Source organism: Callospermophilus lateralis, chromosome 1 (assembly GCF_048772815.1).
Source record: "Callospermophilus lateralis isolate mCalLat2 chromosome 1, mCalLat2.hap1, whole genome shotgun sequence".
Taxonomy (NCBI): domain Eukaryota; kingdom Metazoa; phylum Chordata; class Mammalia; order Rodentia; family Sciuridae; genus Callospermophilus; species Callospermophilus lateralis.
In genome coordinates, this window is record NC_135305.1 from 55895364 (window position 1) to 55921692 (window position 26329).

At 37.5% G+C, this 26329-nt stretch overlaps 1 protein-coding gene across 5 annotated transcripts in view; it reads left to right on the forward strand.

Moving 5' to 3' along the window:
• Srpk2 (SRSF protein kinase 2) overlaps nt 1-26329 on the forward strand; it is a 243188-nt gene that overhangs the window by 163879 nt on the left and 52980 nt on the right. For all 5 annotated transcript variants that reach the window (XM_076834856.2, XM_076834818.2, XM_076834828.2 and 2 more), the window contains one exon: nt 1589-1743. In XM_076834856.2, coding sequence (XP_076690971.1) covers nt 1589-1743 — 155 coding nt within the window. The remainder of the gene's footprint in view (nt 1-1588; nt 1744-26329) is intronic.

Consider the following 26329-nt stretch of genomic DNA (forward strand, 5'->3'; position numbering starts at 1 on the left):
GAAAGATAGGGGCAGTGATTAGGGCACTCCTCTATTTCTGATTTTTTTAGAGCAGTTAAGGATGACCTTGGCTCCTGTGACAGATCACCTTGTCAAGATACCAGTGCTGGAGAAGTGAGCCTTGGCTTTATTAGGCTCTACTAAAGTGAGGAGGGAAAAGATCTGGAATCATCTTTCAGTCAGCAGCCCGAAAGAAAATCCAGGTGTTTTTCTAGAAAGAGAAAGTTTATACGGGACTGGCAAAAAATGGCACATGTCTGCCATATTGATGCTACTGAGATTCCTCTTATTCCTCATAACTAGGGAAACCCCTCCCCACATCATCCTACTGATAATGCCTCTGGGGAATACCCTCATTAGCCCAAGCTCTTACACCTGCCACAAATATCTGCTCCCACCCTACTTTTCACCCATATCTCCAAGGCTAGTTCAGGAGAGCAGTGGTGGCTCTATTAGGAGGGCAGCTTAAGAGACAGATAGGCTTCTGGCATCCAAGTAGAGACATTAGTGTTTTCCACATTGAGACATGATTAGAAATAGCAATTAACTTTCATATCAAGTATAAGTTTGATTTTATAGAATCCCATGATGAATGTTTTGCTTTTAAGAAAATGTAATTAATATGTGTGTGTCTTTCTAGATTTTTCAAATTTTGCATTTTTAAGACCGAAGACTTTTATTGTTTTATAGGTTTTTGTATTCTTTGTAAAAGAGTATATTAAATATCATTGAACCTTTTTGGGACAATTACAAATGGCCTTTGCAAATCTTGTACCTCTAGGAACTGTATTTGTGTTTGACCAAGAGTAGATCTATTTTTTATTTTAGTTATTTAATTAATTATTTTTGGAACTGAAGATTGAACCCAGGGGCATTTACCACTGAGCTGCATCCCCAGCTTTTAAAATTCTTATTTTGAGACAGGGTCTTGCTAATTTGTTTCAGACCGCACTAAGTTGCTGAATCTGGCCTCGAACTTATTAGATCCTCCTGCCTCAGCCTCCTGAGTTGCTGGAGATTTATTTTTTAATTTCCAATTTGGGCCAATGTTCTTGATAAGTAAAGTTGATAGATAACTAAATTCTTAAGTGAAAATAACTGTAACTGTACTTTAGGTACAGTATTGTTAATTACCTTTTATGAGTTATTCTAGAAACATAATTTCCTTCCTTCTACTTCTATGGGAAGGAAATTCTGATTTTCAAACAGGAGAAAACAAACTCCTTTTATAAACTAGTGCTGCTTGCACCTCTTTTTATAGTTGCTGTGGCATGTTTTCTAACTAACTAAAGCTGTGTAGCATGGGATGCTCTTTCATTTCAATCAATTTCACAGCATTGTCAAGAAATATTGAAGTTCTGAGTGAAAAGATGCCTATAAAAATGCTCTTTAGTTAATATGAGTAGTCCCCCCTATTTATATATTGAAATACTACTTGAATTCAGTCAAAATGAATGAAGTGACATCAATCAGCATTTCTTCTTAGCATGTGACAAGTTTTCTTTTCCTATATTAAGAAACTCCCATATGTATCCATAATGCAAGATTTACTTCTGAGTAAATAGGTGTTTTCTTTCCACTGTTTCAGGCCAGAGCCTCAACAGAAAGCTCCTTTAGTTCCTCCTCCACCACCACCGCCACCTCCACCACCACCGCTGCCAGACCCCACACCCCCAGAGCCAGAGGAGGAGATCCTGGGATCAGATGATGAGGAACAAGAGGACCCTGCAGATTACTGCAAAGGTGATGTGTGGGCATGGCTGAGCAGACACAGTAGCCGGGCCTGTTTTCCTCACTCAGTCACCCAGTAACTTGGGGAATGGATGTGGAGAGGCACACTGCTTGGGGTTAACTAAAATTAGCCTCCTTGTTCATTGACAGTAGAATGATACCAGATTAGAAAGCAAATTGTAAGTTATGAGAATATGTACATACATACTCTAGGTACTTAGGAAGTTTTTAATTTGATACAATTAAAGAATGTAGTAAACCATCTAAGGAAGAACATATGGAGTTGAAGATAACTAGGCTCCTGAGATGAGCTGATTATAATTTTTGAATTTGACTTTCAGTTTTCTGGATGTTGGACTGAAAGGGGACCATTCCCTTCTCTATGGAGCATTGAATTACATAATATTCATTGTCTGCAGAAAGAAAGCATACACATTTGTTTACAGAGAGATTTTTTCCTGGCATTGTACTTAACGAAAAAGACATTTTGTGGAGTCTACTATTGTGTGACACAGTAGATTTTGTTTTCAGCTATGATTTCACAGAAGACATAGAAACCATTCAAGTCAATCAATCGATGCTTTGTTAAGACCAAAAATATAAAATTGGATTCCCAAGGGCAAGCATGTTGTATGAGGAATACTGAAGACAGTGTGACCTAGACACCATACTTCACGAACTGGACTCTGAGAATCTAGGTGAAAAGGAAGTTGTTGTGTCCATTCATCTGCTACTGTTCCTTAATGTACTCATTTGGATTTTAATTCCCTGGAATTCTGAGCTTCTGAGCAGTTCCTACTATGATAGTTTAGTTGTTGTAGATTTTTAAAAATTTAAATCAGATTCCATGTAACATAGTAGATGACAGAAGATGTACAAATGAACAGACCTTTAAAGCATTAAGGAATTATAGGGACTGTAGTTTCTTAGTAATTTATGATATGATATTATTTCTGTGTTAGTTAAGAAACAATATACTTTTAGTTAATCTGCTAAGAAGAGGTCAACGTTTTTCTGCTATGAAAGTATAAGAACTAAATTTCTACTGTAAACCTAATTCTTCCACAGGTGTAGGCATCTACACACAGAATCACTATTTCCTTTAGAAAAGAGAATGAGGATCTTACCATTTTATCTAAATATGGTCATGACCCCAAAGGTCTTGGTCCATGCTGTCTAATAAAAGAAAATAAATAGTTTGGAAAGGTGAGAAGTAGAAATTCCCTAACCTGTCTCTTAATCTGCATTTCTTGGCTTGGAAATTAGGTTGCTAAAAGAGGAAATGTGGACTACTATTTCTTAGTTTCACTGTTGAGGTGAAAGCATTAGGCTTGTCCAATGGAACCATCCTTCAGGAGCTGTTCTCTTCAGCAATAGGCTCTACCATGCTGGAAAGAAAACTGCCTGCTCTACACCTGACTGTCCTGTCTGTTGGTCAGGAGGTGGAGCCAGTATTCTCATTGTCCTTCCGTCTCTGAGGACCAGCACAAGGATATCCTGTCCTCAAATACGGAGCCAAGGATTAGAAAGTTCAGCAGTCAGGGGTGATTTTAGGTAACACTCACTGAACTCTAAATATCTTAAAGAGTTTAGTCAGTCTCAACAAGGCCTGTTAGAGATGGCTAGATGTTCTCCCTATGTGCATGTATGTACATGCATTCCTATACACATGTACTGTTTTCCATTCTTAAATTTTGTAAGTAACTAGTGTCTCTAGTTTGCATTACATGTGCCAGATGCCATCCATACTCTGAATTTTGTGGTATAGATCATAACAATTTGTGTTAGATAACTGACATAAATATATTTAAGGAGTCTGTGTTATATTTCTGTTGCTATGGCAAAATACCTATAATCAAAAGGAGGAAAAGGCTCATTTTGTCCCAGTTTCACTTTTCAGTTCATGGTCCTATGAACCTGTGGTGAGGCAGAACATCTTGGCTTGAGGCCATAATAGAGAAAACTGCTCACCTCAAGAGGGCTGTGAAGCAAAGAGAGAACGGGATAGGAGGAAGGGGCAGGGTCCGAATGTCCCTCCCCTTCAAGGGCACAACCCCAGTGACCTAACTTTTTTCTACTAGGCCTTACTTCCTGAAGGTACCATTACTTCCCAGTAGAACCACAGGCTGGTGACCAAAGCCTTCAGCACATGACTTTTGGAAGACATTTGGAGTCCAAAGGAATAACCGAGTCCAAGGGAATGGACTGGAATGTCTAGTATAAGAACTGTGGACTTCAAATTTCTTTCTATATTGGATGAAAGAGGTAGTTCCCCCCGCCCCCACTAGAACTGATTTAGGTCTCTTAAGTTAATAAAGATGCTTTATCACCTCTGGGTATTTAGTGTTTTAACCTGCCATCAAGTGCATTCTCCTATGAGCCACACTACAATGATCAGGATTAGGAAGTTAACATGTTAATATTATTTAACCATCAGGCACCATGTAGCATCTGACAGTTGCCCAGTATAAAGTAGTTCCATGGCAGAATCATACATTACATTTTGTTGTCTTGTTCCTTTCATCTCCTTTATTTGGAACAGTTTCTGAGTATTTTCTTGGCTTTCATGACCTTGACATTTGAAGATTGTGGGCCAATTATTTTATAACGTTTCTCAATTTGGAATACCCCACAAGTGATGTTGTAAGGTTTTTTCAGTGCGTCCTATCCAGATGGTAAACATTTTGATTCAGTGTCTTAGAGGTGGTGCCATCAATTTAGATTGTGACTATTAGATATCTCTACTGTACAGTTAATCTTTCCCCCTAATTAATAAATATTTTGTTGAGAGCTATTTTGAGACCATACCAATATCTCAGTCAACATATCTACCCCCTGTCCCAACTGTCTGAATTTCTGTTTCAGAAATGATGTTAATAGATTAACTCATCATAGACTTCTGTTTTATTCAGTGGGTTATAATCAGGTACCCTCAATTTATTATGATGTTTGGATTTACCCTGAATCCTTGGAGCCCAGAGGATTCTGCTCAGTTTTCTCCTCTTTGATCTTGTGGCTTCTTTCTGATTTATAAGAGGCCAGGCTCTCGTTGTCGCATTACATTTACTTAGCTGATTTATTTCCTTGTGTGTGATGAGTCACCTGTTGCTAACATTGATATTTTGGTCACCTCTCCCTTCCCTCCTTACCTGGCATGTGCACTGACACCCTTTATGCCTTTCCCTGACTAATGGCTTTGGGACTAAATTGTTCACGAAGGGTTAAGGGGAGGGCTTGCTCTCAAGAGTGGGAGGATATTTTACTTAGCCTGAGGTGTCTTGTTTGGATCCTGTCACTGTATTTATTCCTCTTGTTGTCATTGCCTTCATTCCTAAAGCACTTCTGCTCTGTCAGCCACTTTTCATTTCTCCCCAATTACAATGAAGCATCAACAACAAAATATACTACATAGCTTTTCTCTTCACAAAGGAATATTTATTCATCACAGGAAATACTACACTTTTAGTGGATGTCTCTTGGAACCTGTCACCTAGCAGTTGCTACCATGAGCCTTTGGATCCTTGCTGTTCTTAGTCATTCACGACTGGCCACATTGCATTTGATCTTTAACTCCTTACCTGTAGCATGTCTTCCCATATTCAAAACTTGTGTGAGTCCACTATCACTTACCAAAAGGCCCTCTTTATAGTTCTGATGTTTCTAACCTATTATTCATTACTTCTGTCTTCTTGCCATCACCTTTGGAGTGGGACTTTCTTTTTCCTTTCTTGGTAGCCAGCTTGTTTAATCTTAATTTCACAGGAGGATTGTGGACTGGTGCCCGAGAGATCTGGGTTCTGAATCTGACTCTGCTGCTCTCTGGCTCTGTATCCTTGCCTTTTTTTTTTTTTTTAATCTGTAATGTACAAATATATAATAATATCTTCCTTGCTAAGATTTTTATGGGGATGAAAATGATATAACATGTGAAGTGTGTGGCATAGTAGTACATGATACTAGAAGATTTCTTAAGAAGTATGAATTTTATTTTCTATTTTGTGGTATTTGTTCCACAGTTCTTCTCTTGAGTGCATACCCCTCTGTATTTTCCTGCTACTCCCATTGGCACTAGTTCCCTTAGTGCCCTGCCTGAGCTTTCTAGTGGGAGAGTGTTTCCTTAGCCTCTGGAGAGAGAGAGCGAGAACTGTCAGTGCTGCCTGTCTTTTTCATATGTCACCTGCGGTCAGTGGCATGGGCAGGAAAAGAGCAGCAGGTTATGAAGTTTATTCAGATCCCACTTCCAGGGTAGCCTATAAAACAAGCACTGTGGGAGGCCTTGCACAATATGTGCTCACTTCCTGTATGTCACCGGATTTTAGAGTATCGAGAGTCATTAGTGTACCTGGTAAGCATTCCTAGGCTTCACTGCAAGCTCCCAAATTGGAATCCTGGGGATTGGGTCTAGAACTTCTTCATATGATTTTTCTACATGTTGAAAGTTGAAGTCTACTTGTACTACACTTCTAAAACTCCAAAGCTTCAGCAGAGTGAAGTAACCCTTCACTCCACCCCATACTGACTGACTCACAGAATAAGGGAGACAGTGCTTTGACCTACTTTATATTTCTTTTGGAACCATATCAATATCTCAGTCAACATATCCACCCCCTGCTGCAAGGACCTGATAAATGATGACAACAGCAACATTGCTTTCTTCTGTCAGGCTGCCTGCTCTGACAGACTTCTCAGGGATCCCATTTTGTAGCTCTCTTAAAGCATTCTTAGATCTAAGTTGGGGTCTTGTATTGTTTTATCACATTATCTCTGGAGACATTGATTTCAATGCAGTTGTGGTCTGACTGTGTATGAAAACATGTTATTTACTTGGAAATGCCTTCCTTTAACCCCTATTTAGATCTTAGGTCCCCATCCTCATTGCTCACAGTAATTCCCTCTTGCATAGTACTTTTCACAGTATGTAATTACACATTTATTTTTGTGTTTGTTTATAATCTTCTTTCACTACTCTGAAAGTTCCTTGAAGTTAAAGGCTCTATATTTTGTTACCCCTATGGCATTTGAGCCATCCATGACACAGTGATTTTTTTTTTTTTTGTTCAGATGAGACGATTCCTTCTCTTATTAGACTACAAGAGACCTGATGCTGGCTGTGTGTCTGAGACGTATCAGCACAAACAGGATAACATGCCCTGCAGAACTCACAAATTGTAGTACAGGGCCTTCATGTCTGCTGTCAATCTTAAATTCATCCACAGTCCTCCAGATTCTTGTATATTACACACATCTGAGTGGTGTACAGATTGTTTATGTAGAAACTTAGGGAAAGTGTCTTCTCCAAAACATAAGTAATATCAGTATTTACATAATTAGAAACATGTCGATGACTTCCTTTCTATGTACAAGTTTTTATCCTTTTGTGTTTACTGTTCATCTCTGGAAAGTTCAGTCTAGCCAAAATTTAATTAACTTTCATAAGTTAATTATGAAATTTAAGTTTTCACTGACTTTTTACTCTCCTTCTTTTCCCCCCTCTCCACAGTTCATGACTTAAAACACTTTTGTAGCTTCAATTTTATTTTTCCTTAAAAAAAAAAAAAAGCAATATACCTTATATAACGTTGGCTTAGAAATGATAGTGTATAAATCACATAACAGTAGCTGTCTCATCTTAGTGGTTCTTCAGTGGAGACAGTTTTGCCCCTAGAAGCATACTTGTGAATGGTGGGAGATGTTTTTGGTTCTATAACTGAGGTTGCTGCTAGCATCTAGTGGGTACAACATCCTGCAATGCATAGATAATTACCTGTAATAAAATTATCCAAGTTCTAATGTTAGTAGTGTTAAGATCAGAAAACGCTGCTCTACAAAATGCCCGTTTTTCTTTATTAAAATGGTATCATACACCTCGACTATTTTATGGAGATGTAATCTTTTGTTTCTGTTGTTTTTGATATAAATAAGAATAACCTTTATTCATATGCAATTCTTTTAGTTAAAACACTAATGCTACACACAAACTTAGTAGGGGCTTTTGAACTTGTTACATAAGGCCTTATTACATTTTCTTTTATGGGAGACTAAGGAGATTCTGACTCCTGGTAGACCTGTTGGTGCCAAGTTGACATGACAATGGAGTACTTATTTGTCAGATAGCAGAGAATTATACAACTGGATTGTAGGATTTCTATTTTTATTTCTTTAACTTCTTTGTTTTGGTTTTCTTTTTCTGCATTTCTTTGTAAATTAGAAAAAAGCAAGTGAACTGAGCATGGCAGTGCTCTCCTGAAATCCCAGCAGTTCCGGAGACTAAGGCAGGAGGATTGCGAGTTCAAAGCCAGTCTCAGAAATTTAGTGAGGCACTTAGCAACTGAGGAGATCCTGTCTCTAATAAAATGTAAAAAAGATGCTGGGGATGTTGCTCAGTGATTAAGCACCCCTGAGTTCAACTGAAAGTACCAAAGAAAAGAAAAAATAAAAAGGACAAGTATTTAAAAAAGAAAAATTTAACAATGAGGGACAAGGGGAAATTTTGTGTATGGAAGTCTTGTTGTAGGTAAGGAAGATTAATTTGAAATTTTGAGTTATTGATATTGGAGACAAAAGTTGTGTGTGATAGTGTGTATTTATGATTATATATACACATTTGAAAAAATTAAGGAAAGGACTAAAGCAAACAAGTGCACTGAGATAGCATCTTTAGTTTGACAGGCTATTGAACATGGAGGGCAATGGTGAAAAAACTACCAAGTTTTGCTGGGCTTGGTGGCCTATGTCTGTAATCCCAGTGACTCTGGAGGCTGAGGCAGAAGGATTGAAAGTTCGAGGTCATCCTCAGCAACTTAGTGAGAACTTGTCTCAAAATAAAAAGGGTTGAGCATGTGGCTCAGGGGTAAAGCACCCCTGGGTTCAGTCCCTAGTACGGTCTTATGGACTGTTCCTAAATCTTAAACAGGTATTACAGATGTAATAGGTAAAAAGATCACATAAAGATGATCAATGGCCTCTGAGAAATTTCATGGAATCTAAGAAGAGAAATAATTAGCAAAAGAAATAGACATTAGTAATTAGGAAGGTAAGAGAGCTACCTGGATTTGTGCTCAGCTTGGCACGGAGCAGACTTGGCAACTAAAGGTGGCAGCCGTATAATTCTGAAGGAAAAATTTGTTCAGAACACATTGAATTGTGTAATTTAGATTTTTCTGTTTTTTTTTTTTTTTTTAAATAGCAATCATTCTAAATGTCACTGGTTCTTGTCCCCACTACTGAGTCCCTGCAATCCCCAGAAAGGAGCCACAGGATCTGGGTTGAAGTCACCATGTACAGTTTGTTGTGATCTTCCTGCTCCTCACTCCTACCATATTGCCAGACTCCACTGTTCTCAGTGCCACAGCAGGATTGCATGGCATAAGTGAGGAAGACCAGCCCAAGTGCCTCCCCAGCATCCCCTCTGTCACCCACCACATCTCAGCCTGCCTGTTGCCCTCATCTGTACTGGCCTCTACTGCTGCTCCCTGGAGTTTGGTATTAGAGGTCCACAGTCAACACAGTGGCTACTGCTTTACTCATTCTGTCCTTTTCTCCTTTCACATCCACTGAAACATAATATTCCATCCTTGATCCTCCTGGCATTGAAACACTCTCGAAAATCACTTGTTGTATTTTGGGGCTATTACCTTTTCTCTTGAAAGACCCTAGTTTATTTTTTTGGGTCTCCGGATTTCAAAAAAAATTTTTTTTGAGTCAACCCTCTCTTTTAAAATATCTTTATTTTATGTGTTGCTGAAGATTTAACCCAGTTCCTCACACATGGTAGGCAAAGCGGTCTACCACTGAGACACAACCTCCAGCCTAGATTTTAAAAACATTTGTAAACACAACCTAGTATGGGGTAAGTTTAAGAGTTATGTATTTTTCTGTTTCCCACTTGGACTAGTAGAAAAAAGGACTATATCCTTAGAGTCTATCCAGATTTCTCTTCATGGATATTTTGCATTGGGTAGAATTGTGATGATTTTTCTCTGTACTACATCCTGTTTCAACCTGGAATTGGAAAAAGTTAAATGAAGAAAAGTTTCAGGGGGCCTGGGATTGTAGCTCACTGGTAAAGCACTTGCCTAGCATTAGTGAGGCCCTGAGCCTCACTACTTTTTTATTATTTAATTAATTTATTATTATGGATTTATTATATTATTTATTCATTATAATTATTAATTTATTATTATTTAATGTATTTGTTCCCCAGGACCACATAAAAATAAATAAATTAAATAAGATAATTTGTCCATCTGCAACTTAAAAAAAAAAAGTTTCGGATTTTTTTCTTGTACTGGAGATTGAACTCAATCACTGAGCCACACCCCCGAGCCCTATTTTATATTTTATTTAGAGACAGGGTCTCACTGAGTTGCTTTATTGCCTTGCTTTTGCTGAGACTGGCTTTGACCTCTAGATCCTCCCTCCTCAGCCTCTTGAGCAACTGGGATCATAGGCATCCGCCACCGTACCCGGCTGATATTTTTTTTGTTTCTTGGTCTGTTTTATGTTGACTAGGAATCAGTAATTTTAAACTTACTATGTTTTCCCCTCACACCTTTTTTTTTTTTTGAGATACAATCCATACATATAACATCCCGCCACCCTTATTAAAAGCAAACAGTTTAGCTGTTTCCAGTATATCCACAGAATTGTGTAACTATCTTCACTAATTCTAGAATGTTTTTAGCACTCCCCAAAGAAGCTTATTGTTAGAGGGGAGGGAAGAGAACTGCTGGTTAATAATTATTTTCCTTGTGTCCCTTGATTTATCTACTCAGGATATTTCATACAAACAGAATTTTATAATGTGTATTCTATTGTGTCTGGCTTCTTTCACTTAACATAATATTTTCAAATTTAATCCATGTAGTATTATATAGGAAACTTCATTTTATGCTGAATAATGTTTCATTGTCTGAGTGTCACATTTTATTGATACATATTTGAGTTGTTTTTACTTTTGGGCTGTTAGGAATATGCCGTGGCCTCTAGTAACTCCTGTTACAGTGGATATTGTTGCATTGCTTTTGCTGTATGTCTAGAGATAGATCCTAGGCCATATGGTACCTCCATGTTCAGCTTTTCAAGGATCTGTTATATGGTTTCTCCAAGAAGCTGTCTCAATCTACATTCCTATCAACGATTGTATCTTGATTATTATACATTACTCTCCTTCATCCTGTTATGTATTTTTTTCTTGTGATTTATTTGGTTATCTAATTCAATTCTAATTAGAGTTTTACCTATTTTTTTTAGCCTTTGAGCTTACACATAACCTCCTGACTTCTATTTACTGTATCACCCACGCACACCATGAATCTTTAAACCTGAATATCTTATCAGATGCACCAAATTCTTTCTTGTTATGATAATAATTTCACCTGTATTGGAGCACACTGAGATGGTGACGTTTTCTCCAAGATGGTCTGGAGTCATAAAGGGAGAGTTTTTATGAAGGAAGGATTTAATAACAGCAGCATTCAGTTAATCCACAGTTTGATGGGGTAAAGGCTCTGAGGCCAGTGGACTGCCTGTTGGGAGGATCTCTAGTGACCCTTTCTTTGGGGTTCGTGATGGATTGTGCAGATGTCAAGGTGAGGACATGCTAGAAGAGAGCATAGCAGATCCTTCAGTGAAATTTAGTAGTGAACTAATTGGAGTTTACAGGGAGTGGAGTCAGAGAGGGGCAAAGAAAAGTTGTTTTCAGGATTCATATCTGAGTGTATTTCTAAGTAGAACAGAAGAAATCTCAGAAAAGATGGAAAGGCTAGCAAGAAGAGATTAAATGATTGATTTCTAGAGATAGTGGTTTAGTCTTCTAAAGATTAAGGGCACATCTCTCTCTCTCTCTCTCTCTCTCTCTCTCTCTCTCTTAATTTAGTTGTACACAATGCCTTTATTTTTATTTATTTGTTTTTATGTGGTGCTGAGAATCGAACCCAGGGTCTTGCACGCACCAGGCAAGCGCTCTACCACTGAGCCACAACCCCAGCCCCAAGGGCACATCTTTATTAAAGATGAATTGTGGAGGTTTTGCCCAGCGTTTATGGTGAACAGAGTAAGGGGACTATTCTGTTTGTTATTGTTGCTTAACAAATCCCTAAGCTTAGCTGCCTTAAACCTTCTTTTTTTATTTTGCTCATGATTGTATGTATCAGGGATTTAGAAAAAGCAAAGCTGAGATGGTTTGTTTTTCCTTCATAATAACTGAGACCTCAGCTGAGTATCTCAGTGGCTTGAGATGACTCAGTGACTTGGGACCAGAATCATCAAAGCTCCCATGTCTGGTCCCTGGGCTAAAGGGATGAAAAACCAATGCTGCCAAATGGCGTACCTATGTTTGTCTTCTGTATGTGGCTTGGGTTTCTAACAGCATGGCAGCTCCGGAGGAGTCAGACTTCTTAACCTGGGTACTCCAAGTTTCAGAAACAAATTGCACACTTGCAAGGTGGAAACTATCTTCTTTTTATAACCTATCCATGGAAATCAGTTACTCCTCTACATTCTGTTGCTCAGAACCCTATTCAGATTCACGCAGAGGGGACCTAGAGTCCATTTCTTGACAGAATGTCAGGGGTCAATGAAAAACAGGTAGTTTGGGAGTTACTATTTGGTCTTCTTTGGAGAAGAGAGTCTGTCAGAATGTAGCCACAAGAAATCAATGATGTGGAGTAAGAAACAATAATTTAACCACTTTTCCTAGGACATCAGTTCATGTAACACTGTATTCATCTAGTATAGATTATGAGCCCTAAGCCTAAAATCTATTAAGTATGACTAAATTCCTACATTGGGTGCCAAACACAAGAGTATGTACAAGTTGTTGCATGAGTTAGACTTTCTGATGATTATTAAACTGGAAAGCATTAATTAATCTTAGATTATAAAACCAGGTAGGGACTTAGAATGAGGCACAAAGATCAGTTTTATTTTCTACATGTAGGTCATTTCTTTCTATGAACTAGATTCTTTTTCTCATTTTTAGAACAATTGAGAATTTCTTTAGAATTAGTCACTAGGTAAATTGAATTGTGTTTCTATGTTTTTTTTTTTTTTTCCTTTTGTACAAGAGAATGTAATATATGCCCTGGAACATGTCTTTCATTGTATGTTTGAGTCAGGCATTACTATGTGCTGTGATCCACTTAAAAACAGTAGGAGCCTTGAAAATAACAGTAAACCTTGACTTCTTGAAATAATTATTTGGTTACATTTTGATGTCTGGATGTGTGTAATTGTGGCTTTTAGTTTCAAATAGCCAAGGAGCTGTTTTCTGAGATCCTTTCATTTTAAAAGTGTTTAGTTACTGAAAGAATATTTTCTTAGGGGCTGGGGATGTGGCTCAAGCGGTAGCGCGCTCGCCTGGCATGCGTGCGGCCTGAGTTTGATCCTCAGCATCACATACAAACAAAGATGTTGTGTCCGCCAAAAACTAAAAAATAAAATATTAAAAAAATTTTTAAAAAAGAATATTTTTTTTAGTTGTAAAGAAAACCTTATTATTTCTTATGTAGATTCTGATTTCTGAACTCTAGTTATTACCCACCTAAGACTTTCTTATTCTAAGATCAATATGTTTCCTCAGTTCATAATTCAATATATTATACATTTATTTATCCAGAACATAGTGAAGAACCAAGAAATGTGCTGAAAGTCTTAAGCTAGACCATTGTCCAAGGTTGTCCAGAAATAACCTTACTGACTACAGTTAACACTTGCCTTGTATGGTCATGTTCTGGCAGCTTTCAGCCTCAGATTGGCTGAGACTTAGTTGCTTGGTTACAAGGATGTACTCTTATTTAGATTGCAGTTTATTTGCACATGTTCTATTTTTTTAACCTTTTTTTAAATATGTATTCTTTTAGTTGTAGTTGGACACAATTCCTTTGTTTTATTTATTTTTATGTGTGCTAAGGATCAAACCCTGTGCCTTGCACATGCTAGGTGAGTGCTCTACTGCTGAGTCACAACCTCAGCTTCTGCATATGTTGTTTATTATGGAGATTTTCATATAGTTAATTATATGATGATTAATGATCTCATATAATGCCTATTAACGACTCCTTTGCCCATAGTGCAAGTAAGGAGAAGGGTCAGAACAAAATATAAAAACCACAAAGTGCCAGTAAACATTGCAGCCTGCTGCTAGAGGCAGTGATAAAAGTCTTAGGCAGAAAGACTGCACAATTTGCCAGGGAAGAATCAGATGTTTCTATGTTTTATTACACAGTAAAGCTTTAGCCTCCGCCCCCCAATAATATATATAATAAACTCAAGGAAAAAAAGGCGAACCAAAAATTTTACATCTAGCTAAAACTGACCTTCAGTTATCTGTTTGTTTTGTTTTGTTTACTTGGAATTAAACCCAAAGGTACTTAACCACTGAACCCCATTCCCAGCCTTTTTTTGGTATTTTATTCAGAGACAGGGTCTCACTGAATTGCTTAGGGCCTTGCTTAGTTGCCAAGGCTGGCTTTGAACTCAGGATCCTTCTGTCTGTGCCTCCAATCTGCTGGAAATGTCTTATATAAACTGTTATTATGTGTAAGCACTGTGAGAATCACACTCTGGAGAATGTCTTTTCAAAAACAAAACTGAGCTTATATAGAAGTAATCAGAATCAATAAAGAGATGTAGACACAAAGACTGATTTCATAAAAAGACAAAGTTAATACATAAAAAATACTTAAGGAGGTATCTTAAGTAGGCATGTAACTAGACTTCAGAGAATCTGTATTTGGTTCTTATAGTCTGGGTTTTTGTTTTTTGTTTTTGTACCAGGAATTGAACCCAGGAATACTTTACCACTGAGCTACATCCCCAGCCTTTTTATTTTTTATTTTGAGACAGAGCCTCACTAAGTTGCTAAAGCTGGCCTTGAACTTGTGATCCTCCTATCTCAGCCTCCCTAGTTGTGGAATTATAGGCACGCACCATTGTACCTGGTTACTGTTTTTTATTGTAAGGATAATTTTTTTCCTTAAAAAAAAAAAAAAAAAAGCTTTTTTTGAGTTGTAGATGGACAGAATGCCTTTATTTGTTTATTTTTATGTGGTGCCGAGGATCAAACCCAGTGCCTCATGCATGCTAGGCAAGCACTTTGCCAGTGAGCTACAGCCCCAGCCCCATTTTAAGGATAATTTTGTAACGACATATTTCATAGAGCAATGTTTTGGATTCTTATGTCAAAGATACCCTGAACAGGGCCTGGGATTGTGGCTCAGTGGTAGAGTGCTCGCCTAGCATGGGCGCAGACCTGGGTTCAATCCTCAGCACCACATAAAAATAAAAGGCATTGTGTTGTGTCCATCTACACCTAAAAAGTAAATATTAAAAAAAAAAGATACCCTGAACAGAGAAATCTGGCTTTATATAATTTAATAAATAATAGATAAATGTCGGCAATGGAAACAAAATATGCCATTAACTCTTTATCCTTGGTTAATATGAGATTTAGATATTAATATATTTATGGACACTTAATTGTGCATATGTGAGAATAAGCTTATGATACAAACTTCAGTGTTGAGAGAAAAAAACTGAGCAGTTATATTTACAAAGTTTAGTTGAGCAAGAGAAAGGTTCTAGAACCCAGCAGCATTGTAGACAAAAGATGGTTCAGAATGGTCCACCCTACAACACATCCAGGTCATATTTATAGCAAGAAAAAAAACGGAAATGACATACAGAAACAACCTTATTGACTGCAGTTAGCCCTTGCTTTGTATGGTCATGTTTTGGCAGCTTTCAGCCTTTGATTGGCCGAGACTTAGTTGCTTGGTTACAAGGATATACTCTTAGGTTAGATTACACTTTATTTGCGCTACAAGCTAGGTTACATTTCACTCTATATGGAATCTTTTGGGGAAGTATGGAGAGGCTGATTTAGTCCAAATTTATTTTGGTTAAATAAATCTCTAGGCATAGTATCTTAAAAACAACTACCAGCTGTTTATAATCTAACTATTTTATTTACAATTCCTACCTACACCCATGGTACATTTAAAATGGGTTCTAAAACACTCATGAGCTTAGGAAAAAGATATTGTCATGTTCTAGATTCTAGAGTGCAGATGAGGATTTTAGACCCTGGCTTGCCTCAGAATGTGACTTGCATTTCCATTTTGGGCTCTTAATGTTTTTTTTAGAATCTTCTCTAGAAAAATAGAAATGTCATTAGTATATATTCGAACAGTTTGCTGCAGCTACAAAATTATAGCACTGTAATGACAAGTAAGGTAGATTGTTGATCTTAAAGAAGAAGAAATTCTTATTTATTGTCTAGAATCTGATCCCAACTTTTATAAGTATAGAGAGCTAGTAGAGAACTTGAACCTTAAATGTCATGGGTACCATGATAGTTTTGCTGAGGATCTCATCAATATTGTCACAGCTTAGTATCTTTCTTACCTATTTCCCTAAGGTACTATACATTTTAATTTTGTAGAATAATAATAAATGTAGTATCTCTACTATGTAATTTTGTTTACAGTATTATTATATGATATTACCTGTGATACATTTAGATTCTTGGTTTACTCCCTGCCCGCCCACATACCCAAAGCTGGTCATAAGATGAATAAAGGATATACTTTATTAATCCCTCTGCCCCCCTGACCTGGCCCCAATAGTAAAGTCAACACTTTTGCACAACTCTAGGACTCAAATCTGATCCCAGTATACTATTTTTGTTTTCTTTCTTAACATCAAATAGAACTATTTATTTCACAGTACATGTGTTTTCCTCTTCGTTTCTCAGGGCTGTTCTCTTTTCTTATTATAGTATAATATTATTTAAAATTGAATTTCAAACCGCGGGAGCCTGTTTCACTTTTCTTTTATGTCATGCCAGGGAACAAAATAACTCATATTCCTTCCATCCATATCTGTCTTGTACTTCGGTTCTCATATATCGAGTATTTATTAATACATATTATTATGATGTAGGTACTATGTGCTAGGTGCTGAGGATACTGTCTCCAAAGAAAGCTCTCCCCAGAGTTTATAATCTCCTAGGGAAGATAAGTGAGGCAATAACTGAAATATCTGTTAGTTATTTTGTGTAACAGAATCTAAGGAGGCATTTTGGAGGTGGATAAAAGAAGGGCAGAACAGGGGCCCTTCTTGAGCAAGAAAAATCAGGAAATGCTTCCTAGGAGTGGGTTTTACTTGAGTTTATCCTGAAGGATAAGTGGCTGTTGTTTGTATCCTAATACTTCACATACAACTTGAGAAATTTTACAGATAGGTATACATAATACATTAGGCAAATAGATGAAGAAATTATACAGTAGAGAAATAATATAAAGTCAGGTTATGGTTATTATAAAGACTTATTAATAGAGATTTGTACAATTTGAAAATGTTACAAATTTGTCTCTGAGTTTCTTAGTTATTAAAGAAAGACTATGGTTCTAATACTGACAGTTTTCATAAGATGAAAAACTAGTTAGCAATTTTTATAGGACAAAGAAAAAAGAATTTTCTGGTGCCAAAGATAAATTTATCAAGAAGTTTTATCCTATTTGCAAGTTAACAAGTTAACTTGCCACAGTTTGATGGGGTTTTGCAGAAGTCATGAGATTCCTGGGTCAGAGACAAAGGACTTAATTATTCATAGCACTGCAAGCAACTTGAACTTCACGTTGATATTTATTCCCATTGCATCCCAAATCTAACCAAGATGATGTGTGTTCTCAGGCCCAGGTGGATACTGTGTGCCTTATGGGTTTGTTGTCCCATCTGAGGAACTCCAATCTTAGGAAATTCCAGTGTTTTATAAGGGCCTACAACAGTACCTGCCTAGGAGGACATGCTTATTTTTCTGGACAACAAATCATCCTTCCCTCTTCTTCATAGGAAGATAGTGTCTAGTGTCTCTGTTTTACAAAGTTGTTAACAGTATAATCCTTTGAAAGGTAGCCTAGATCAAAGGCCATCAAAATTTCTGTCCAATTAAATTAAATACAAAAGTACAATCATACTCTTGAGGTGTTTTTACTTATTTTCTGATTATACTAGCTAAAGCTAGTATAAAACTGCCAGTATAATGTTGAATAAAATGGTGAGAGTAGGAATTCTTATTATGTTTCTAATCATAGGCGGAATGTCTTATGTTTTCTGTATTGTTTTCCTAGACATCCTTCTACTTCTGCTTTGTTCAGAATTGTGATCAGGAATGTTTAGTATTGTCACTTTTTTCTTATGTCTGGTGAGCTAGTCATGAATTTCCTATTTTAGTTATGGTGAAGTATTTAAGTGAGTTTTGAGTGTTAAGTCATTTGTGTTCCTGAAATAAACCCAATTTGATCATAACATATATTGTCCTTTTTATATATTGCTTCATTTGATTTGTTGAAATTTTGTCTAAAACTTTTATATTTACATCATGGCATGTGGTTTTCTTAATATGGCTTTGGAATCAAATAATGCTGGTTTCATAGGATGATACTGGGAATATTTTCCTCTATTTTCAGGAGGAATTTTTCTAGAATTGGTTGTATTTCTTTAGTAATGTTTGGGAGGACACTTTTTTTTTTTAATTGTCAATGGACCTTTATTTTATTTGTTTATTTATATGCGGTGCTGATAATCAAACTCAGTACCATACACATTCTAGGCAAGTGCTCTACCACTTAAGCTATAACCCTAGCCCATTTTTCAAATAAATACAAATTATTCAGGTATGTATTTCTTTTGTTGAAATTCATGTGGTGTGTATCTTTCAAGGTATTCATTCATTTCATGTATTTTAAAAATATGTATAGGTATAAATTGTAATATTCCCTTGTTATCCTTTCAATATCTGTAAAATATGTTCTGATGTCAGTTTTATTATTCTTCATGTTAGTAATTTGTTTCTTTCATTTCTTTCACCTGATAGCCTAGCCAGAAATTTATTAAATTTTATTTTTTTCTTTTGTGTCAACCAACTTTTGGTTTTATTGATTTTTTTTCTCTATTGTTTTTATTTTTTTTCTTTCATTGATTCTGATTTATATCATTATTATTTTCTTCAGGTTATATTTGCTCTTCTTTTTCTAGTTTCTCTTTCCTTTTCCCCTCCCTTCCTCCTCCCAGTGATTGAAGCCAGCTGCACTCTACCACTGACCTACATTCCCAGCCCTTTTTATTTTTGAGACAAAATCTTGTGAAGTTTCTGAGGCTGACCTCAAACTTGTGACCCTCCTGCCTTAGCCTCCGGGGTCACTGGAATTACAGGTGTGTACCACCATGCCTGGCTTTTCTTTTCTATTGTAGGCATTTAGTGCTATAATTTTCCCTCTGAGTACTGCCTTAGCAGTGTTTTGCAGATTGACTTTTGATGAGTTTTCATTGTCATTTTGTGAAAAAATATTTTATGATTTTTTTCTTTAGCCCATGAGTTATTTTGAATAAGTTTCCAAATTTTGGTTAATTTTCTCATTGCTTTCTAACTTAGTTCCATATGGACTGAGAACACTGTTTTTGTGACTTGTTTCATGGCCCAGTATGTTATCTGAATATTCTGTATGCACTTGAGAGAAGTGTTTGTTATTGAGTATAGTGTTCTATAAATGTCAATTAGGTTCTGTAAATTTCAAGTTGGTTGGTAGTGTGTTCAAATCTTTCATATCCCTACTGGGTTTTTTTTGTATACTTTTGAGGAGGAATATTAAAATCTTAAGTGACACAGAATATGTCCATTACCTTACTATAAGCAAGTTTTTTTTCACCATCCCTTTTTAATAAGACTTGTGTGTTAGGGTTGATTTTTGAAATCCTTCCTTAGCCCTTAGAAAGTTTTCAGTGGTTATCTAAAGACACCCCACAATTGGAAGGCTGAGAAACTGTGTCAGCATAAAAATAAATAATATTTTTAGTAGAAAAAATAGACTTTTGAAAATCCTTCCGTATTACTGTCTATTATGGAATTCTAAACTTCTGATTTACTGTTATAAATAGAATATGTTTTTTGCAAAGAAAAGGGAATTGTCTTTATCTTTGGCCAGCAAGTCTCCCAAAATAGCTAAGAAGGTAAGTTTTAGAATTGTCTTCTTTGGAGTCTTATTACTACATATATATAGGTAGAGCTTTAGTTATAGTTTTCTTAGGTGCACTGGAGGGATTAGTTTAGAAAAAAAACAGAGCAATAAAATTAATGATACTTTCAACAGTGTATTTTGTTTTCTTTGTATTTATAATTCAAACTAAGATTTGTTTTTAAGAATAGAAAAACTTGTGATAAATGTCACATTAAACAATATAATAATGTAATACAGATGAATCAGTCAAACCTTGAGTCATGTAATCATCAAGTATTTGAGCATTTCTGGTACTCTGCTTCATGCCATTAGCAGGGTCTGTGTGTAGCACTGTTGTTTTCCTATATTCCTTTTCTGTCAGTTGATGAAACAGCAAAAGGAACCAAAGAGTGATTGGGGGGTCTTTGTCCAGTTTGACTGTTAAGATTCCTTATGTGCTAGACAATGCAGTAGGCAATGACATGGCTGCTGATGGCTGTTATAACACAGGGAACTGGAGGAGTTTCTGATGGAATTACTGGAGTGTCCATTTTCTTGAATTCCCCAGGTGTTGGTTGGGTTGGTGTGGGTCTGCTGGGTGGGGACATGCTTTCTCTCATACATAGTTTTTGTTAGGTAGAATAGATGCCCTGTTGGCAAGATTATCATTCTGTGCGCTGGGGATGTGGCTCAAGCGGTATTGCGCTCACCTGGCAAGTGTGCGGCCCAGGTTCGATCCTCAGCACCACATACAAACAAAGATGTTGTGTCTGCCAAAAACTAAAAAATAAATATTAAAAAAAAATTCTCTCCCCCCCCCTCTATCTTTAAAAAAAAAAAAAAAGATTATCATTCTGTGACAAGGGAGTGAGAGTTGAATGGCCATGAGAGAGTCTTGATTTCTATAGAAATCAAGGAGTTGGATATGAGAATATATAATATATAGATCTGATAATATATATGTCATATTTTCAAAATTAAAAGTCAACTAAATGTTTTTGTACTTTCATTCATTTTATATCTTTGTGTTTAAGAATTACTTCTGTGTTGTTCTTGTTTGGTTGGCCTATTTTTAGAGATAGTATTTTAGCTGCCTGTGGGCTCCAGAGATACTGGACTAAACTAGTAATTTGTTTTTGTTCAACTTTGAGATCCCATAGAGAAAAGGAGCTGCTGCACTTCTGCAGTGATTACAGTGGAGAATGGGGCCTTTTCTGTTTTTTTTTTTTTTTCCCTCACAAGAACACACTGGCTATTTGAGAACTTGAATCTGAAACATACTAGTGACAGAGCTTTCTTCTCTTTATGCACAATTAACTTGTAAATTATAAATTATATTTCATACATTTGATTCAGGTGGATTATGAACTCCCATTTTTACCCCGTAAACAGATTGAAGAATCACATTGGTTACACATCCACGTTTTTACATACTGCCATACTAGTGTCTGTTGTATTCTGTTGCCTTTCCTATCCTCTACTATATGTAATTTCTTTTTTTTTTTTTTTTTTTTTTAAGGAGGGAAAAGTTTACTTGGGGGCTCACAGTTACAGAGGTTTTATTTTTTTATTATTATTATTTTTTTAAATTAATTTTTATTGTTGGTTGTTCAAAACATTACATAGTTCTTGATATATCATATTTCACACTTTGATTCAAGTGGGATATGAACTCCCATTTTTACCCCGTATACAGATTGCAGAATCACATCAGTTGCACATCCATTGATTTACATATTGCCATACTAGTGTCTGTTGTATTCTGCTGCCTTTCCTATCCTCTACTATCCTCCCTCCCCCCCTCTTCTCTCTCTACCCCCTCTACTGTAATTCATTTCTCCCCTTATATTTTTTCCCCTTTCCCCTCACTTCCTCTTGTATGTAATTTTGTATACCCCTGAGGGTCTCCTTCCATTTCCATGCAATTTCCCTTCTCTCTCCCTTTCCCTCCCACCTCTCATCCCTGTTTAATGTTAATCTTCTTCTCATGCTCTTTGTCCCTACTCTGTTCTTAGTTACTCTCCTTATATCAAAGAAGACATTTGGCATTTGTTTTTAAGGGATTGGCCAGCTTCACTTAGCATAATCTGCTCTAATGCCATCCATTTCCCTGCAAATTCTATGATTTTGTCATTTTTTAATGCAGAGTAATACTCCGTTGTGTATAAATGCCACATTTTTTTTATCCATTCGTCTATTGAAGGGCATCTAGGTTGGTTCCACAGTCTTGCTATTGTGAATTGTGCTGCTATGAACATGAATGTAGCAGTGTCCCTATAGTATGCTCTTTTTAGGTCTTTAGGGAATAGACTGAGTAGGGGAATAGCTGGGTCAAATGGTGGTTCCATTCCGAGCTTTCCAAGAAATTTCCATACTGCTTTCCAAATTGGCCACACCAATTTGCAGTCCCACCAGCAATGTACAAGTGAACCCTTTTCCCCACATCCTCGCCAGCACTTGTTGTTTGACTTCCTAATGGCTGCCAGTCTTACTGGAGTGAGATGGTATCTTAGGGCGGTTTTGATTTGCATTTCTCTGACTGCTAGAGATGGTGAGCACTTTTTCATGTACTTGTTGATTGATTGTATGTCCTCCTCTGAGAAATGTCTGTTCAGGTCCTTGGCCCATTTGTTGATTGGGTTATTTTTTATCTTATTGTCTAATTTTTTTAGTTCTTTGTATATTCTGGATATTAGGGCTCTGTCTGAAGTGTGAGGAGTAATGATTTGTTCCCAGGACGTAGGCTCCCTATTTACCTCACTTATTGTTTCTTTTGCTGAGAAAAAACTTTTTAGTTTGAGTAAGTCCCATTTGTTGATTCTTGTTATTAACTCTTGTGCTATGGGTGTCCTATTGAGGAATTTGGAGCCCGACCCCACAGTATGTAGATCATAGCCAACTTTTTCTTCTATCAGACGCTGTGTCTCTGATTTGATATCAAGTTCCTTGATCCACTTTGAGTTAACTTTTGTGCATGGCGAGAGAAAGGGATTCAGTTTTATTTTGTTGCATATGGATTTCCAGTTTTCCCAGCTCCATTTGTTGAAGATGCTATCCTTCCTCCATTGCATGCTTTTAGCCCCTTTATCAAATATAAGATAGTTGTAATTTTGTGGATTGGTTTCTGTGTCCTCTATTCTGTACCATTGGTCCACCTGCTTGTTTTGGTACCAGTACCATGCTGTTTTACTATTGCTCTGTAGTATAGTTTGAAGTCTGGTATAGCTATACCGCCTGATTCACACTTCCTGCTTAGCATTGTTTTTGCTGTTCTGGGTCTTTTATTTTTCCATATGAATTTCATGATTGCTTTCTCTATTTCTAGAAGAAATACCGTTGGGATTTTGATTGGCATTGCATTAAACCTATAGAGAACTTTTGGTAATATCGCCATTTTGATGATGTTAGTTCTACCTATCCATGAACAGGATATATTTTTCCATCTTCTAAGATCTTCTTCTATTTCTCTCTTTAGGGTTCTGTAGTTTTCATTGTATCAGTCTTTCACCTCTTTTGTTAGGTTGATTCCCAAGTATTTTATTTTTTTGAGGATATTTTGAATGGAGAGGTTGTCCTCATTTCCATTTCAGAGGATTTGTCGCTGATATACAGGAATGCCTTTGATTTATGCGTGTTGATTTTATATCCTGCCACTTTGCTGAATTCATTTATTAGCTCTAATAGTTTCTTTGTAGACCCTTTTGGGTCTGCTAGGTATAGAATCATGTCAGCTGCAAATAGTGATAATTTGAGTTCTTCTTTTCCTATTTTTATGCCTTTAATTTCTTTCGTCTGTTTAATTGCTCTGGCCAGTGATTCGAGAACTATGTTTTACAGAAGTGGTGAGAGAGGGCATCCCTGTCTTGTTCCAGATTTTAGAGGGAATGCCTTCAGTTTTTCTCCATTCAGAATGATGCTAGCCTGAGGCTTAGCATAGATTGCTTTTACAATATTGAGGTATGTTCCTGTTATCCCTAGTTTTTCTAGAGTTTTGAACATAAAGGGATGCTGTACTTTGTCGAATGCTTTTTCTGCATCTATCGAGATGATCATATGGTTCTTATTTTTAAGCCTATTGATGTGGTGAATAACATTTATTGATTTCCGTGTATTGAACCAGCCTTGCATCCCAGGGATAAATCCTACCTGATCATGGTGCACAATTTTTTTGATATGTTTTTGTATCCGTTTATTTATGTTACTAAACATGGTTTGTTTTCCTCTTTGATTATTTCCCCGCCCCCTTTACTGTACTACCTCCCGCTGTTGGTTTTCATTGATATTTTCCATTTCCTCTTCCTGTAATATTTTGCCGAGGATGTTTTGAAGAGATGGTTTTCTAGCTGCAAATTCTTTTAACTTTTGTTTATCATGGAAGGTTTTAATTTCATCTTCCATCCTGAAGCTTAATTTCGCGGGATACACAATTCTTTGTTGGAACCCATTTTCTTTCAGTGTTTGAAATATGTTATTCCAGGATCTTCTAGCTTTCAGAGTCTGTGCTGAAAGATCAGCTGTTATCCTGATTGGTTTACCCCTAAATGTAATCTGCTTCCTTTCTCTTGTAGCTTATAACATTCTCTCCTTATTTTGTATGTTGGGCATCTTCATTATAATGTGTCTAGGTGTGGATCTCTTATGATTTTGCACATTCGGCGTCCTGTAGGCTTCTAGGATTTGGGATTCTGTCTCATTCTTCAAGACTGGGAAGTTTTCTCATATTATTTCATTGAATAGATTGCTCATTCCTTTGGTTTGGACCTCTATACCTTCCTGTATCCCAATGACTCTTAAGTTTGGTCTCTTTATGTTATCCCATATTTCTTGAATGTTCTGCTCATGGTTTCTTAACAGTCTTGGTGAGCTCTCTATGTTCTTCTCCAGTTGAAATACTTTGTCTTCATTGTCTGATGTTCTATCTTCTAAGTGTTCTACTCTGCTGGTAGTATTCTCAATTGAGTTTTTAAGTTGGTTTATTGCTTCTTGCATTTCTAGGATTTCTGTTTGTTTGTTTTTTATAACCTCTATTTCCCTGTATAATCTTTTGCTTCTTGGATTTGTTTATGTAGTTCATTGTGGAAGTGGTCGAAGTGATCTTTCATTGTCTGATTTTGCTGTTTAATGTCTTCCTTGAGACTCCAGATCATCTGAAGCATGTATATCCTGAATTCTTTATCTGACATTCCATCTGCTGCAGATATTACCTCTTCTAAAGTTGAGTTGACCTGCATTGCTTGTGGTCCTTTCTTTCCTTGTCTTTTCATACTGATCGCGTTTCTTTCTGCTTGGTGAAACTGTTGTGTTATTGATTTTTCCCCCTATATATTTATATTGCTCTTGTATAGTTGCAAAGTCTCCCTCTCAGGCTTTGGCGGTGGTTCTGCACCTCCTCCAATTGGGGCAATGTGCCTACCACGCCGGCAGGCCGCTGGGCCTGTTCTTTCGGTGGGCCTGTTCTTTCGGTGGTGGCAGGTCCGCCTACCTTGCAGGCGCGGGCAGCGGCTCTGACCCTCTGCAGGCCGCTGGGCCTGTTCTTCCGGTGGGTCGCAGGTCCGCCTACCTTGCAGGCGCCAGCAGCGGCTCTGCCCCTCCACGGGCTGCTAGGCCTGTTCTGTCTGTCGGTTGCAGGTCTGTCTACCTAGCAGGCGCTGGTGGCGGCTCTGCCCCTCCCCGAATTGGGGCGATGGCGGGCCACTGGGCCTGTTCTGCTGGTGGGTTGCAGGTCTGCCTACCTTGCAGACGCAGGGGGCAGCCCTGCCCCTCCACGTGTTTCTGGGCCTGAACTGCCGGTGGGTCGCAGGTCCGCCTACCTTGCAGGTGCAGGGGGTGGCTCTGTTGCTCTGCGGGTTTCTGGGCCTGTTCTGCTGGTGGGTCACAGGTCTGCCTACCTTGCAGGCGCGCAGCGGCTCTGCCCTCCCCCAACCGGGGCGATGTATCTGGCGGGCCTCTGGGCCTATTCTGTCGGTGGTCACGGTTCTGCCTACATTGCAGGCGCATGGGGCAGCTGTGCCTCTCCGCGGGTTGCTGGGCCTGATCTGCTGGTGGGTCGCAGGTCTGCCTGCCTTGCAGGTGCGGGGGGTGGCTCTGCCGCTCCTCGGGTTTCTGGGCCTGATCTGCTGGTGGGTTGCAGGTCTGCCTACCTTGCATGCGCGCGGCGGCTCTCTATATGTAATGTTTTGAACAACTAATAATAAAAATTAAAAAATAAATAAATATAAAAGTCAGCATCAATCAATAAATAAATAAATTGATTTTAACTACTCAGTTCTACTACTGCTCAGCTCTACTACATAGAATTTATGTAATAAATTTAATTTGTATCCAGAAAAAAATATAAATTGTAAAATAATTAACTTACTTTCAAGTCTCGAGATGTTAATGTTAGCAGTAATATGTACTGTAGTACTGTGTAGGTTTTTTTAAATTTTTATTTTTTTAGCTGTAGTTGGACACAATACCTTTATTTATTTATTTATTTTTAATGTTTTGCTGAGGATCAGACTCAGGGCTCACATGTGCTAGATGAGTGCTCTACTGCTGAGCCACAGCACCAGCCCATTACTGTGTGGCTTTTTAAGTAAGCCATTCAGTGTTCCCTG